The 16,652-nt window shown below is 53.5% G+C and overlaps 2 protein-coding genes across 2 annotated transcripts; both read left to right on the top strand.

The window, feature by feature from the left end:
- Window positions 1-931: 931 nt before the first annotated feature.
- On the top strand, window positions 932-2,248 carry mdpE (Monodictyphenone cluster transcription factor; the record flags this gene model as incomplete). The annotated part of the gene is made up of 1 exon (XM_036645216.1): window positions 932-2,248. The coding sequence occupies one exon, from the start codon at window positions 932-934 to the stop codon at window positions 2,246-2,248; it is 1,317 nt and encodes a 438-aa protein (XP_036489118.1).
- Window positions 2,249-3,667: 1,419 nt separating this feature from the next.
- On the top strand, window positions 3,668-4,498 carry CGCS363_v013366 (uncharacterized protein; the record flags this gene model as incomplete). Its single annotated transcript, XM_036645215.1, has 1 exon — window positions 3,668-4,498. One exon carries the CDS (start codon window positions 3,668-3,670, stop codon window positions 4,496-4,498), a length of 831 nt encoding a protein of 276 aa, XP_036489119.1.
- Between the last annotated feature and the right edge of the window lie 12,154 nt (window positions 4,499-16,652).

Genomic DNA, 16,652 nt, shown 5'->3' with positions numbered 1-16,652 from the left:
GCATTACTGCCAGACCAGTACATGGCCCGTTTCTTTTTCCATCTAATTGGTCCGTCCTCGTTCTTACACATCGCTGGTCTCTGCTCTGCACAAGACATTCTCACCCACGGTGGTGGCCTACCTTACTCTAATGTCACTCGCGCGCACATAGATACACACCTTTATGTCAAGCCAGCCTCTCTCGTTGTGCGTGTGCCTGTCTCCTCTCCCTCCTCTCTGCTTTGGGGTGGGTAATCCAGATCTGCTCTGCCATAGTACTTTTTGCCCACGCCCTCACAGCCCCCGTGTACATGGGCTTGTACTTCCTTCATTCTGTATAAGCCAACGGCATAGCATATCTAAATCAGGCCTTTCTCTTTTTAACCGTTCAACGTCCGCTCCCTCTTGTCCGCGTCGCATATCCTCTCGCTCTTACAAGCTCCATCTCTCGTCCCTTCCTCTAGAAACACCCGGACTCTCACTCCATGCTCGTCCCTCTTGGACTCTGGGTAATGGCCGTGACCGTTTCCGTTCCTGTTTCGTGACCCCGTTTTTCCAACTTCGTCGTGGTCGTCGTCGCCTGTCTGTCTGTCTACCTCGCAGTCGGCTAGATTCCGCTTCACTCTCGACCTAGGCCGCGATCCGTGGCCCTCGGGGCTCTTCCCGCACTTCACATCGCACCCTTACACAAAAGCCTGAATAGTGCTTGCTAATCCCGACTCCGCCTTACACGCACACGATCATCACACAGACATCTCACTCGCACCGCCTTCAGAACTCTAATACACCTTCTGCCCTTGTCCTTTTCTTTAATAGTGGCTTGCCCCTCCGCCGTCACTTCATCCTCCGGACTTGTAATTCTTTCGTTAGACCAAAAAGATACCCTTTTTTTCTTTCTTTCAGAGTTGCTTCCTTCCAATCGTCGAGAACACACTCGCCCATTAATCACACAATGTCTTCAAGCTCCAAGCCCAGACAACCTCGCCTCCGGGCCTCTTGCGATGGCTGCTTTCTCGCCAAGGTCAAATGCTCAAAAGCCCGTCCCATATGCTCCAGATGCCTCGCATGCGGCCTGGAATGCCGATACTCCCCCTCCAGCAGGGCTGGCAAGCCAAAATCTGACAACAGCGCACCGAGCCACGCAAACACCGTCCACATGGACATGACGGATCTCTCGCCCATCATGGACGAGAAGAACATGATGTTCGCACAGCACCCCGGCGCCGGCATGTACAAGATGGAGAACGGCTGGCACACGCCCACCAGCATGGAGGGTGCCATGACCAGAAACCCCTCCATCTCTTCAGGGCTCGCCCTCTTGGGCGTCGACGACGCAACACCCAGAGACCACCAAGATCCCACCGCCGATATGTACGGAGGCGCCATGCCGTGGACTCCTCCCACCGATTTCTCCGCCGCTCCCTACCCCGATATGACCATGGCCACCGCACACATGGCCCCCCATCACCACCACGGCCGCTCACAGTCCATGGACATGGCCATGGCCGCCCACATGACGCCTTGGGGAGACGCAGCAGCACAGCACGACGGCATGATGCAATATCAAGCAATGCCCACGCCCAACAGCATGGCGGCAGCAGCATACTTCCCGAGCCCGTCAACCACGCCGAACATGCGCCCCGCCGTCAGACACAAGTCCTCAAATTCGGGAGGCGGCGGCTCCTGCACCTGCTTCACGGTCTGCCTCCAGTCCCTCCAGGCCCTCCACAACGCTTCATCACCCTCCGCCCCGCCGTTCGACCTCGTTCTCTCGCTCAACCGCAAAGCCGTCGAGGGGTGCGCCTCGATGCTCTCCTGCAACCGCTGCATGAGCCGCTCGGGCACGCACACCGCCGCGATGCTGCTGGCCACCGTCATCGGCAAGATCACCAGCTTCTACAAGAACGCCAGCCACACCTACTTCGAGAACGGCAGCGGCGGCGGCAGCATGATGGGCGGCATGGGCTCCTCCTCCGTGGCGGCGGCGATGAACCAGCTCAACAGCCCCGGCGCCGTGGCCGTCGGCGGCCTCGGCGTCAGCCTGGGCGCGTACACGCTCGGCGGCGAGGACGGGCGGTGGCTCGAGCTCGAGATCCTCAACCGCGAGCTGCGCAAGCTGGAGGAGGTCTACGCGCAGTTCCGCGAGGTGTGCGCCGATCTGTCCGAGGACCCAGAGGTCAGCAAGGCCATGATTGGCTACTTGGGCCACAACCTGGGCACCACCCTCGAGGTCGTCAGCCATCGCAAGGGCGACATGAGCTATGCTTAGTCACAGTTCATCCTATCAGGAAGACAAATCTAAAGAAAGCAAAGAAAAAAGACAACACAAAAACGGGTTTACAAAAAAAGGAACGCAGGCTGTGAAAGGATGAGAAGAAGCTTATCCCAATTTTGGGTGGACACAGAGGCGAGGCAAAAGGAGGGAACGAAGGGGCAAAAAAGGAAGCGCTCGGAGGCTGCTGCTAATTCGATACGACCGATATGAGCATTTTACTACTACTACCTACCTACCTACTACTACTGTTTACTTCCTTTCCACATGGAGTATCTATGGGAGTCCGGACCGGCGGCGCGCGCGCGAAAGAAACGGGTTAAACCGGGCTTTTTTGGGAGCTATGGGGGGACTATTTTGTGTACATTTTACTTTCTCGGCGTCTTGATGATTCAACTACTTTTTCTTCTTCCACTTCTCTTCCGCGAGATTCATGGTTCGGCGTGGCGGTGTTTCACAAGACCTGTGGTGGCTCTTAGGTCACGATGCAAAATATCATTCGCTATTGGAGGGGGGGATCAAATGGGAGACAAGACATGGACATACACGGCACACACACATACACACAGAAAATAGTGGGCACGGGTACACTCCGTTGCGTTGACAGCGTCCGCCCCCCTTTTTTTTCCCCGCTTATGCAAAAACATGAAAAAAAGCCAATTTTACGCTGTGACGCGCATTTCTCTGCATCGCACGCAAAACGCGTCAAAGTCATCACCAACACCTCAATTGCCGTCAATCACTATAGTCCCAGTAGTATTCAAACGTATAACTACACGATAGAGACATAAGGTGTGTATTTCATGCTTCCGTAGCAGTCAATCTACCCATCGAGGCATTGCCAACCCAGCTAGTCACCTCATCCCCATACCATTCGACCAACAAAAGGTCTATTTTCGTCATGAGAGATCAAGATGACATTTGCTGAGGAACAGAAGAAGAGACCTGCTGTATGACTTTATATATCTACTCAGCATACGGTTTGTATGGCTCTGAGTAATATATAAGCATACCAAGGGGCTTGATACGGTTCTTCAGAGCAAATGCTTTGGCAGTCAACAGGATTAATGACTCTCCTGATAGCTCAGCTTGTTCACGATATTGAGCAAGAGTCTACTGCTGTATAGATTGTGCCCTGTTACTTACAGTTTGCCGCTGGTCAGTACATGTCCGTGGTTTATTATATCAGATACATCGAGAAAGACGCCGGGCGACGACGACGATACAATGGCGCCCAGAATATCGAATCTACAGCTATCGACGATCGCGATGATACTGCCATTCGAAGACCAAAAGACCCACGAGCTGGCAAGTATCGTTGGCTGTACCGAACGAACGATTCGACGACATAGATCACGACGTAATATCACTGGCGAAGTGCAGAGATATAAGAGGTGCCGCCAGAGTCGACAAAAGATGGAAATATGGCATCGTACAGAGCTTCTTGAACTACTGCAGTACCGCAGCGATCTATCTCTTGAAGAGATGCAAGATTTCCTATTTGAAGCCTTCGAGATCCAGATCAGTCGTTCTGCAATCAGTCGACAGTTAAACTCAGCTGGCTGGACGAACAAGAAGTCCAAGATTATTGCTGCTCAGCGAAGTGACGAACTACGATACGAGTACTTGTACCGTATACGACGATATCGCCCCGACCAGCTGGTATTCGTCGACGAATCCGGCGTCAATAAGGATACTGGGATACGGAGGACTGGATGGGCGCCGAAAGGGCTTGCTGCGTTTCGAACTGCAGAGATTGATCGGTTTCAGAACTCTCGCGTACAGATCCTGCCAGCCCTCACGTTGAGCGGTATCCTACACTTGACTACGTATTATGGTACGACTGACGGCGATGGGTTCTTTCGTTGGCTACAGGAGTGCCTTATCCCGAAATGTGGGCGTTTTCCAGAGCCAAACTCTGTCATCGTTATGGATAACCTCTCCTGCCATCGTATACCTGAAATCGAGGGTTTATGCCGGGTATCAGGTGTCCATCTCGAGTTTCTGCCTCCGTATTCACCAGACTTCAACCCCATCGAAGAGTACTTCGGCGATCTAAAGCGATACATCAGGAAGACGTATTCGAAGTGGAACAACGATGAGAATGACACTCGGGATTTCATGGAATATCTACGTGACTGCGCTATGGAGATTGGGTATCGTCTACCCCAGATCGAGGGCCATTTCCGCCATTCGTTCGTCAACTTTGATGGGACAGAGCATATATTTGACGATATCGAACTATAAAAGGGAGGATTTGCTGCCAATATTGAACATCAGCAAGCAATCCAAATTTTCATCGTGCGTTCGCGCGCAATAGATCTTAATCGTGTCGTCATATGATGGTCAATCATCAAATCCATGATTGTAGCCAACAAGATTGCCAAAAGGTTAGCCACAAGCGCACCAGAACACAAAAAATATACCGTCGTCCATTGTTTTCGTCGGTAGCTACGTATACATATCAATTTTGCCTGTATAACGGCTGAAACGCGTTGTTGATGCTTGTGACGATGATTTGTGATGATGACACGTCATCACGATCAGAGACTTCAACCATAGTCAGAGACTTCAACTGCCCCTAACCAGTATCGGGATGGACCGAAGTGTATTGTTTGCAGATCCAAAATAACAGTAATTCTATTGCTTTTATACGTATAGAGCGGCAGTGTTGAATCTACGGCTATGGGTAGACTTTTCCGTGGTTGAACACGTCATGCAAAAAAATCGCGCATACAGTCAAACTTCACACCACTCTTGCTGTATCACTCTTCTTCGTTATCCTCCTCCGAGTAATACGTCTCTGTTGACGACGTATCACTCGAGATTTCAATCTGATTGTCCTCATCGCCTTGCTCGATTTCGTCTTGTTCGATCTGTAACTGCGTGGGCAGCATCTGCGACGCTGACAGCAGTGGTGACGAAACGAAACCAAAGAGTTCCGAAACGCCTACAAAGTTAGCCATATTCGACAGTAAACAGCTCTATATACACTCACCACGTCGACCAACTTCAACTGGCGTACCACGGATCTCTTGCTCGATGGATTGACGTGGCACTAGGGCGTCGATATGTCGGGATGACCCCAACTCGCCTGAAACTAGCGCCGCAGAGTTTTCAACTGGCGCCGCCGCCGTCCCTCCTGGCAATCCAGCGTATATTCTTGTATAAACATCTCCTTCTGACTCTCGATGGTTTGAATGAAGTTCAGAGTGAGATACCACGTCGGAGAGGGCGTCAGACTGCCCTCCGTAGTAGGCGCTGTTGTCTATGAAGGATTTGATCGAGTTCCTGACATCTTCGGTAAGATCTTGAGTAAAACCCTGTTCAGTAAACCAAATATCTGGTAACTTGCGAATTGCCCGCAAGCTACTGTCTACTGATCGCAGTTTCTGTAGCTTCTTTCTGAACCCTTCGTCGACGTTATATCGCTTGCCGCGGACGGATATAAACCACTTGATGAAGCTGGCCACTTGATCTAGAGCTTTTCGAGGCGAATCCGGTACCACTGGCGAGGACGAACGAATCGGGAGTGCGATACTTGGTTGACGAGTGCTTGGAAGGTTCAATGGCGGAAGAGTTGGCAACGAATACTGTGAGATGTTCGCATATGGCCAATATGCCGGCGGCGGCGGCGCCGGCGGCGGCAGCTGTACGTATGGGTTAGGATATTGAAGATGACGATCTGGCGCCCCCGCGTTGCCGTATATATTGACGATGGCGTTGCTGTTGGCGTTGGTTAGGCCAGATCTTGACCCTGATGATGGAAGTGCGGCATTTTCAGCCTTCTCTTCCGTCATCACTGTCGTCTCCTGGTTATCATCAACCTCCACGATATTCTTACTTCTCTTGCCCTGGCGTTTCTGATCCTCTATAAACTGGTCGTGAAGAATCTCACCAAGCAGTTCTTTAGGTGGTTCCATATTGTCAACGCCAGCCTGTCCAGTCATAATAGCCTTCGCCCACTTCTCTATATGGTGAGATTTGATCTTGTAGTGCTTCTGGCCTAGTATATAGCACCAGTTGAACTTCTCGTCGCCCGAACTATTCTTACATCTCTGGTACTCTGGGCAGATGTGCGTACGGAGAAGTTGTCTGTGCATACCCTCCTTCCGACGCTCGACGTTTGCAGGATCGTTAGCCTCACGATCGATCGCCTCTTGCATGCCGGCTGAAACGCCTGCTCGGCCACCTTTTCGAGGCGTTCGTACGCCAGTCACTATACCACCAGAGATTGGTACGGCGCTGTATTGCCACTTGACGGTGAGGTGGACTTCACCCCTCTCTTCAGCTTGTTCAAGAGAGGGGACAATATCAACCCATGGAATACTTGGCCAAGTGACCCCTCCAGTAGACGGATAGACCCGAGTGAAGATTGGTGTTGGTTTAGATGCGTTGGTGGGCTTCCTCCAAGCAACGACAACAGCGATATTGGCCTTCTTCACAATATACGAGTGAGCCACTTCTGCCTCAAGTTGGGCGCCGCTGTCTGCCTCCCAGTCTCTACTATTCGCATCTAATACAGGAGCAATACTGAATCTGTTATACGCGATGCTCTCGATGGTTAGATCGAGAACAGGTAAACCGTTACCCTTGAGCGCTGGGCCACGGGTAACCTGGATTTGTAGCAGAGTTGGTTCCTCGTTACCCATATCGTCCTCCTCTTCAAATACATCGTGGAACGACATAAACGTATCATCAGCGCTATGGCGAGGGGCCGTAGGCGTATCGTCCGCAAATCGAGTGGTTTGACGAGGGGTTGGGTTAACTGGGGTCGAGTCTGGTCGAAACGGTGGCATCGACGAAGGCAGAGTACTTCGGAGCCGGATCGTATGCGGCGGATCCTTCTTTCGCTTCCTCTGCGTTGTCGTTGCTTTTTGGCGAGAGGACGCTTTTGGAGCTCTTCGTGATGACGGAGGGGCTATAAGTACACGCTTTCTTCGCGATGTAGACTCAGCCGCCACCAAATCATTAGTCTCGGGTCCAGCCTCGGCGACGATAACCTCCTCGGCGGCCTCCTCGGCGGCCTCTTCGGCGGCGGCAGCCCGGCGAGCCCTCTCGGCGGGCGTAACGATCCTGATCGACGGCGAGGCAGAGCGTTGAGGAGGATCTCTGGCGGCGTCCTGTGCCAGTTGTTGTATACGTCGTTGTTTCCGCGTACCGTTGGCGATGGGTGACGGACGATGCCCAGAAGGGTCATCATCCGCCTGCCGAGCCGCGCGGCGGCGTTTAGGAGGCATCACGATGCCCTCAGATAATGAGATTCAATAGAAATAGATCAATTGAAGCCATCAGAATAGGTCAATTGCCGTACTACGAATATCTACGTGGCGTTGGGCAAATTTTCATGTATATACAGGGATTATGCGTGCGTAATTTCGGCAAAAAGGGGGGGCGGACGCTGTCAACGCAACGGAGTGTATTCGGGATCAGATCATCAATGGGAAAGCAGATCTTGCCATTTCATCGGACCAAATCATTGTTCGGATCATTCTTTTCATAATTTCCTCATCATAGCGGATTTTCCCAGCGGGAGTAGGAGTCGAAACTTTTTCTTTTCCGTTTTTGCCTTTCATGAGGAGGAAGAGGAAGAGGAGGGGCCCGGTTCATCGGAAGGATGTCGTCCCCCAAACCTTGCGCAAGATTATGCCGTCAGCGAACCGGACGAGCAGGTGGAGGGAGGCAAGCAGACAGCCAAAGCATAGCAATTTCTTGAGTTTGCGGGACGTAATGGTGTGCGTGTTACACCCACCGAACCAAGTTACAGAATACAGAATACAGAGACGGATGGCCAAGACAGCATCACTAGTTCAGACATGAAGTGCAAAGAGATATGTCATCATCATGCCTTGTTTAGCGGCACCCTCTAACCATCCTCCTCCGCATCGCCGCTCTCCTTGCCTAAGAGAGTGCGCTGGAAAAGAAGGAAGAGAATGCGCTGCGCGTCTAAACAATCATGTAACGCCAGATCTGACGCAACCTCGATCGCAGCGCTTCATGTGCTTGCCCCTCCGCAGACGTGCTTCCGCGTTGCCGCTCCTGTGTCCCTAACTCCGACAAGTTCCTTTTTAGCAACTTTACCATTCCGTCCGCGGTAGAACAAAATGTAGGAGGTTGGGGGCGCTCGCCCGCTCTCTCTCAGAGAAACAGAGAGAATCCCATCCTCCCCCACGTGCGCCTGTGTCAAAGTGGTTGCATGCTCCTGTTGAAGTGGTTGCATTAGCCTTGCCGGCTAGCCCTTCGGCACTGGCCCCGAATCGCTTCTAGCCCCAGGCACCCAGCCCAACTTGTGCTATTTCCCGCTCGTCAACCACTCATTCGCCATTCCGCGCCATGTCTCCCGGACCGTTGGGCATTGCTAGCGAGGGGAAGGGAAAAAAGATGGGGACAAGGCGGGCACGCACCTATTGCCTCCCATCATCGTGGAGAGTGTACCCAATTACCTTTCTGGAGGCTTCAACCTTGTCTACTTAGCTTGTGATCTGTGGCTGACGTTGACGGAATCCTCCCAGCTGTTGGCGGCGGCGGCACGGACGGTTTGGAGATGTCCGGAAGGACGTGAGGAATTGGGGCTTATCTCATGCGGCGCTGGCCACATACCATACTTGCACTTACGGCTGCGTATGGACCAATGATGTGACGATGGGTCGGGCCTGGTTGGCTCAGCGTTTCTAAACATGCGAGTCAATGACGATTGTGACGATTGTGACGATTGGCGAAAGAGCGTGTGGCTTAGACTGGGACGGGTGGGAATAAGGAAGTGTGGAATATTTCCCCCAATGCAGCTTCAAAACTCCTGTTGGACGACGACCTAACACCAGAATTCCAAAAATGCTTCTTTGGTGTTTTGCTTGGTCTGCGCCTGGCTAGCATGAATGTTTGAGCGGCTGTTTTACGGCTGAGGCGGAACCATGTTAGAAGGAGCAGCTATATGCCGTAAATATCTAGTTCAGCTGCAAGGCGGCCAGAGAATGTGTGTGGAAGTATCCGTGTTGCAGATTTGGGGCTGAAGACCTGCGTACGCGTACCGCGAGGCGTATAAGCTGAGATGGTTTTGGTGATCAGTCAGTCAGATGCCAGCCGCTGCCCGAGGCTGAGAAACGAAGTCGGAAACAGAAGAGGCATGGCAGTGAGCCATGCTCAGATGTTCGTCTTGTGATGCTTCATGCTGGAGGCTGTGAGTGTTGGAGAGAGATGTCAGAACCAGAACATCGGAAGGATGAACAGCGGGCACGGATGCTTTGATGATGGGAGGATGGAGTTCTGGCCTGCATGACATGAGGCAACGGCGCGGTGAGAGACAGAGGTTGACAAGAGCTAATCACTAATCAGGCCGGGTCGATGCCCAAGCTTCAGAGCAGAGAGCCAGGTCGGACAACTCTGCCCTCATTGTGCATAACGAACATCTTCAAAGCGAGGCGGCAAGCCCACGGCCCTTGTTTCCAGCCAGGATGATGTTCTCCCGACCAGAGCTCTGGGAGCTGAGAGGACTGTGCGCAGTTGTTGGAAGAGGGCCAGAGTGAATCGAAGCAAGGGGAAAGCATATCGACCACACGTGGATGTTCGGAAGAGCTCGCCGAGGAAACCCGTTTCAAAAGCTCTCTGCTCTCAGCTGTGTTCAGGCCCACTGCAGGCTGATTCGACTAAGATGTCGGATGTCCTGACGTTGCAGGAACTATGATGAGAACAGGTTTCGACTGGCTGACGGGGACGCAAACTAGGAGCCGCGGCAGCCGGTTTGACCATTGAAGACGGCCAAGAGACCTGATTTCTTCAGACTAATGCAGGATTGTGCGAAATCTCAAGATGATTTCGGAATGAATCCATCACCGGGAACCGTTTCATGGGCGAGGCGGGAGGATGCGAGGCAATGATAGACGGGAGAAGTTGAAAATGCGACGGAGTGAGAAATGTGTCGAAACCACGACAAAAATTGTCAGCACTTGGGCAGACTACCCTGAAGGATCTGTCAGATGTTATGCGTAACCATAATTCACATGGAAATAGCCGGCTCATCAGACCAGCGGCAGTTTTCGAGTATGGTTTGACAGCCCCAGAAACTTTCAAAGTCGAGGCCTCGAAACGGTCCGTGATGGTGCAAGCTAGGGGATGAACAGTAACTTTACTGTGATAGACTTTTGTCACCGAAAGGTAGACAGGCGTCGAGGGTTGATAAACTTGCAGCAGGTTACCCAAAGAGGCAATTCCATGGAGATTCTGGCGAACGGTTGGTAGTTGCGCGTCCTTTCATTGATTCGAATCTCCAACTCGGCATGCCGCCAACCGCCGCCACCATCGATTCGACCCCTGGCTCCGCAAGTCGGTTCGACTTCTCCACTTGTTAGAAGTCGCTGGCCGGCGGCAGGGGTCGGCAGATGAAGCAGCTTCCCGTCACCCTTGACCATGCCTCTCTCTAGATGAATTTCGGAAAACAGTATTTTTGATTTGCGGATTCTCGAGACCTTTGGCACGTTGTCAGCCCACGGTCCATACTTCCAGAGCCTGAACACTCGATGTCTCTGATCTAGACCAAAGTCGTATGACCAATGTGTCACCATATTTCCGTTGGGTGATTTCCGAAGTGACATGTCTGACAACTCCGGCAGAGCCGTGCCCCCGCGGAGAGGGGTGAAGATCTTAGCTGTGCATCTTATTGCGCCATGCCTAGAGTAGACACTGGCAGACTGGGCGCTGCGAGCTTGTCTTTGCAGGTTGGGGTGGGCTTCGACTTTGGTGACACGGTCAGATCCCAGGTGGTGGAGGGCAGGGCCTGTCAGACAGCTGGAGAATACGGCGTGCTTCTTTGGTCGATACGGAAAGTTTTGGGTGGCTGACAGGGTGTAACGTCTTGGCCGTGATACTTGGACGTCTTCCAGAAGGGACAGTACGGCTGTTGTCGGACGGGGATGCGGCAACGTTTGTCACGCCGCATGTAGAGACAGCTAGCCGGAACCGTTGTAGCATTCTTGGTACCAGTAGCGGGTCAAATGCCGTGGCAGCACGAGGCGGAGTTCCAACGACGCCAGAATTGCCCCGCCTGATCAACTCTCAGCGCGTCTTGACTTTGCGTCTGTTCTCCTAATCCCGGGCGGCGATTGCGTGGTATTCCCGCCTCCCATGGGCGCCATCATTGACAGCAAAGATGTCCGGGGCGGCGAGAAGAGCAGGGGTAGAGGCCTGATTAGGTGATGATGGTTCACGCCACTTGGCTGCGCGAGGGCAGTGTGGCCTTGGGACTTGGTGCTCCGTGCAATGTGAGGCAAAGCAGAGACGGCGAGGATGTTGCAGACCGCAGACTGCAGCTGGACTCGCCTGGATCCTCAGCAGGGCCCAGAGGTCTATGCATGGCCCAGAGCGAATCGGAGCGGGGTTGGGATTGACCGGATTTCTTCTTCGAGTAGGGACGGCGGCCAGAAGGACTTTGCATGCGTGATCAGATTGAGGGTGTTGACGTTGCTCATCCCAGGGACGAATGGGTCGTGTTGGGGAATGGATGATGATGATGATGATCAAGGCGAGAATGTTGTTGGCAACGTGCAAAGACGCGGGCCAAACGACGTGGACGAGGACGTGGTCGTGGTCGTGGAGATAGAAGTCGGAGACGTTGATCGGGGTGGATCCCGCCTGCCACCAACGGGGAGGGAGGTGTGGAGTGACATTTTGCGGGCAAGAACCCCTGCCCCTGCCCTTGCCCCTGCCAGTTATCGCCCGATAAGGCTTAGTCATTCTCGTACCTTATCTCTCTTAAGATACCCACTTAAACTTATCGCAGGATTGGAGGGAATCGGGGGAGGTGCGACGCTATTCACACTTTCTCTCCGGTCACCCACAGGAAGCAGCGCCTGTGGATGGGGACTGGTTTCCGCAAAGAGCGTTGCACAGCTCACCACAGCACACCGTTGCGCTTTTTCCTCTTTCCTCCCTTCTCCATCCCACGCCATCACATTCCAAGCATCACTCCAGTGCGAGCAGGCCCAAGCGACGGACGAAAGAACCATACGAGGCGCGAACAAGCGCACCTCTTCGTACAGCAGAAGAAGCAGAAGATTGGAAGTCTAGGTGAGATGTGTGATTTGTGACCAAAGTAAGGTAAGGTCCCTCCGCCACTTCCCTCCCGCACCACCACCATCCTCGTCCTCCGTCACCACATCACCAAATCACCGTCTTCCTCCGTCTGACCTCCCTCATCCCCATTCTTCAGCCATCAGCTCTCTGTTGCACCCGCGAAGGTACCCTCTGTGTCTCATAGGCCCAGGTGACTGTCTACAACCACCCGATGATCTCACTGGCCCTGCTCGGACTTTTCTGACTGGTGACAGGCACAACCAGTTCGCTGTCCCGCTGTTGAACCACGGGTCGTCTACGGCGATTCTCCCGCGTCAGCAAATTGGGAATCATCCGCGAAGCCGCGGCTGTGCGACACACCTACCACCACCATCACCCTCCTGAGCTTCACCGTCAACACCACTAGACGCTGCCGTCCGCAACAGCAGGAATAAGCGGTCAGTTACACAAGGTCCAAGGCACCAACACACCAATACACCAACACACCAACACAACATACCCATCCCCATGCCATGCGCCAGCATGCATACCTCGACCTGATGTATCTGCACACCCGCCTATCATCCAGCGAGGATTTGCATGCCGTTGGTCAAGTCCAGACTTAGCTGCCAACTCTTGGCATGCAATCGCTGCTGGTCTCAGTACTTCCAGGGCTCAAGGATACGATTCAGTTCATCAACACCATGGCTTTGTCCAGCACATGAGGCGCGCCAAGTGGTCAGCGTCACTCTCAATGCTCCGGTATTTGTGCGGTCGGTCCCGAAGCCAAAACCCACCCCGCAGCAGCCAGGAGATCGTCATAGGAGAAAAACGCTCGTGGAATTCTCCGGCCTTGCCAGTGGCTCTCTCACCATGGGTCACAATTCAGGTAGGTTGTCGGCGTCGCGCTGCATCATCCTCGTCGACGTCTGCTCTTTGATTACGAAAGTTGTCTTGAACCCAGTTGTTCTCCAGAAACGGAATGGGTCACGATCAACTCAGACGAGATAGACCACAAGCGAGACCTTCTGATTGGGCTTTACCCAAGGGCATTTTTGTTTTCTTTTTAAAAAAATGTCTCGGGGTAGTCGTCCCGAGGACAACGCTTGTGCAGCACTCTTTTCTTTTCTCAACGACCTCACAACCTGTTCGGCACTGCATCACTTCGTATTCTGCTTCAAAACCCGGCCGCCAACTGACGTCTTTTGGGCCGTGGCTTTCGATCGCATATCGCACTCTCCGCGCACCTGCCAGTACGCATGTCCTTTTCGCCCGACTGTGGGTATGCTGACTCTCGCCGCCCAACACTTGACTTCGAAAGCCTTTGCATCTGGTAAACTTGCCTTGCATTTTGCGACAGGCAACCCTTGGGAACCCCCACCTGACTCCAGCGAACCAGCAAATGCCCCATCACACCATCCTGACGTGCCATCCCAAAGAGGCTCTGTCGCATTCAATAATTTGACTTTGGCGCTCTTTCACGGGGACTTGCTAGCTCCTATCCGGGACTTCAGCTGCGATAGCACAGCAACATCGCAGCCACGACCTCCAAAACACCGACGCCTGCTTCAATTCAGCTGCACTCCGCTAGATAACGATGGCCACGTCTTTCGAACCCCTCCAAAGGCGCCCGAAGAGCCCGGGGCTTGTGCCGCTTTCCAAAGTTTGGCCGCTCCCTTGTCCTGCGGGGTGCATGCGATGGGCAGCAAGGCTGACTTGCGGGATGTAGCTGACCAGCAATTCGTCTGGTTCGTCCGATTCGTGTGTTCGGAGTGAGCCCTGTCATCGACACTTTTCCGCGCCGTTTGGCAATTATCTGGTGGCTTTACCTCACATCAAGTCTTGCACGCTCTTCCGTATCGAGAGGCGTTTTGGCTGTTCGGCAAGCAACATACTGCCGCTACGTATGATTGCATTGCCTCTGCAACCGCTGTTCGGGAGTCGGGATGACGTTACTGCCCGTGTCATGTGGCTTGATTAACAGTGAAGCTTTGGGATTGTTCACTCGGACATACACCATGACTTCCTTTGCAAAAGCTGGATCCTCGGCGAAATTGCAAATGATTGCCGACATACTCCCCTCCATACTTGCAGTTCGCTTTGATTCGCTAAAACTTTATTATCACTTGTGTTTTTCCATCTAGCACAGGCAGCAATATTGACGACGATCTTCTCATCTATCTTTGGGACGCTTCAATTGTCATCTTACAAAGCTCCCAGGGGTTGCGGTGCTCTCATGTATGTCAGAGTACCATGGCATTAGCTGCCAGCGGGCGATGGCGGACGATGTACCCAGACCCACGTCATGATAAGGTGCAGGGGTCTCCCTCCAGGTGCATCCGCAGTAGATATCCGCTGTCAAGAGGGATCTTTGGCAAATGATGTGACTGCTGGGGGCCAGCCGCACCGTGGGCCTCGGCAGCTCTGCTTACGGTCATCAGGCCAGCAAATCAGCGTCACTTCGCGCGTCTGCAAAGTAATACGGGCGTTGGGAAACAAACGGCGCGGCATACTGGTACGACAATGAATAATAACCGCTGGGAACCCCCCGGGCACTGGGGCGATGCCCGGCCAGACGGTGCCGGGTGTGCAGCGCCGATCCTCGATTGCAGCTGTCATGTGAGCAATCAGCTCTGCAGAGGGCTGCAATGTCGAAAATCCACGGCGGCCGCAATCGTCGCGTCATGGACGTGTTCACACCCAACCATGCGCCGGCCATGCTGCGGGATTCCAGGGTTCAAGGGCCTGCCCAAAATGGCAACAAATCTGGCGGTAGCGTTGCGGGCGGGCCGGATGGAACGGTAAGATCGGAGGATCCGCACAGCCGGATGAAGCCCTACGGAACTGCGTGGCCAGTGGAGCACCGGACCCGGGATTTGAGACTTCATTTGCCGGCCTCCCGGGCTGTGGCCGGACACCCTCCGTACACGGACCTATCGTCGCCAGTCATAAGGGATTTACCTTCTTCCTAACGCAGGAGCTAGTCAATGTGTATGGCACCGGCACTTCTGAACACACGTTGCCGACTGGATTCGGGATTCCTTAGGTGTCAGAATCTTAGTTCCTTAGCTAGGCGCACCGTCAGACTGAATGGTACGACTCTGACGGCTACACTCCCACAAGTGCGCGGCTCTCGCGATGCCTCATAGGGCAGAGAAGACGCAGAGCCGGGATCATATCTTGAAGCTCGATGCCCGGCGTCAGCACTGGCGGATGCGCAGCCGGCCGCTTTCCCGCTAGTCAGCAAACACCACGTTGGAGGGCGGGTGGCTAGTGGCCAATCTACGGCGAGCACAGCAAACATCTAGAAGCCTCCTTCTTTAGAATTTCAGCATCCTTTGTTGACGGCTGAAGTTCCATCGCCGCGGAGATGGGAATCCTTCGTGTTTCGAGATGATTATGGTGTCGTTGTATCTAGCTTTGGGGGCTGAGTCAAGAGCCAACACCGCACGACCGCTACCTTACTCCGACAGCTCTTGCCTCTCAACGGCTATATCGGTCGCGACGTCGGCGTTGCTACTGACCCGGTCCCTGGCGGCATGGTAGGAGCTCTGTGGCACGGTGAATTTTCACAAGCTTCTTGCGTCATCCTCAACGGCCAATAGCTGAGCTGTTCTCACGAATCTGACCAAGTTCGACGATGCGGTTGGGTCCTAGGTATCAGGGACTTGCGCTATTAACGGCGAGGAACTGGGGAAAGAGGGCATCTTTTGACCGATAGCCTAAACTCTTACCATCCATCACATTCCAAACGGCCTGGGCCACGGCTCCCAGAGGCGCGAAGGAGCTCGCGGGCCACCGGATAGCTAATCTATGCCAGCCAGCCGTTGATGTCGTGCATTCCCTCGAATTATCCACGGCAACGACCATATCCTTGTCAGTTATTGAGGCTGATATGATGCCACCAAATTATGTCGGCGTCAGGCTGAGATGGCTTGCCGTGGGATGCACGAGGCGCATCAGCGATGACACCGGGCTCACCGAGAGTCGCAACACCATACCGCCCATAATCATAATTATGGCCAGTCTGACATTGACGAAGTATTACCGAATAAGGTTCAAAGGAGTCAGTTGCGACTTTTCAACACGGCACTATTAGTCAGAACAGGCATGAGGTGTTGCACCGAACTTGGCAGGCTTCACTCTGGTCATGATTTCAATGTCTCGTTATTTCTACATACGCCTAACCTAGACACATGGTGAGATTTCCATCTCGCTTTATACCACTCATTAACCGACCCAGACCCAGACCGTTGGGATCGCCAGGCGTCCGGCTCGCCTTGCGACCCGATGCATTAAGAAGTCACGAGAACAGCCCCGCACGGATGGAGCTGCCGTGGGCTTGGAGTGATAGCAT

This window comes from Colletotrichum siamense (genome assembly GCF_013390195.1).
Source record: "Colletotrichum siamense strain Cg363 chromosome Unknown KSG_Cg363_contig09, whole genome shotgun sequence".
NCBI classification, from domain to species: Eukaryota; Fungi; Ascomycota; class Sordariomycetes; order Glomerellales; family Glomerellaceae; genus Colletotrichum; species Colletotrichum siamense.
Note: the sequence above shows the minus strand (reverse complement) of the source record. Positions and strands in the feature narration are given on the sequence as shown.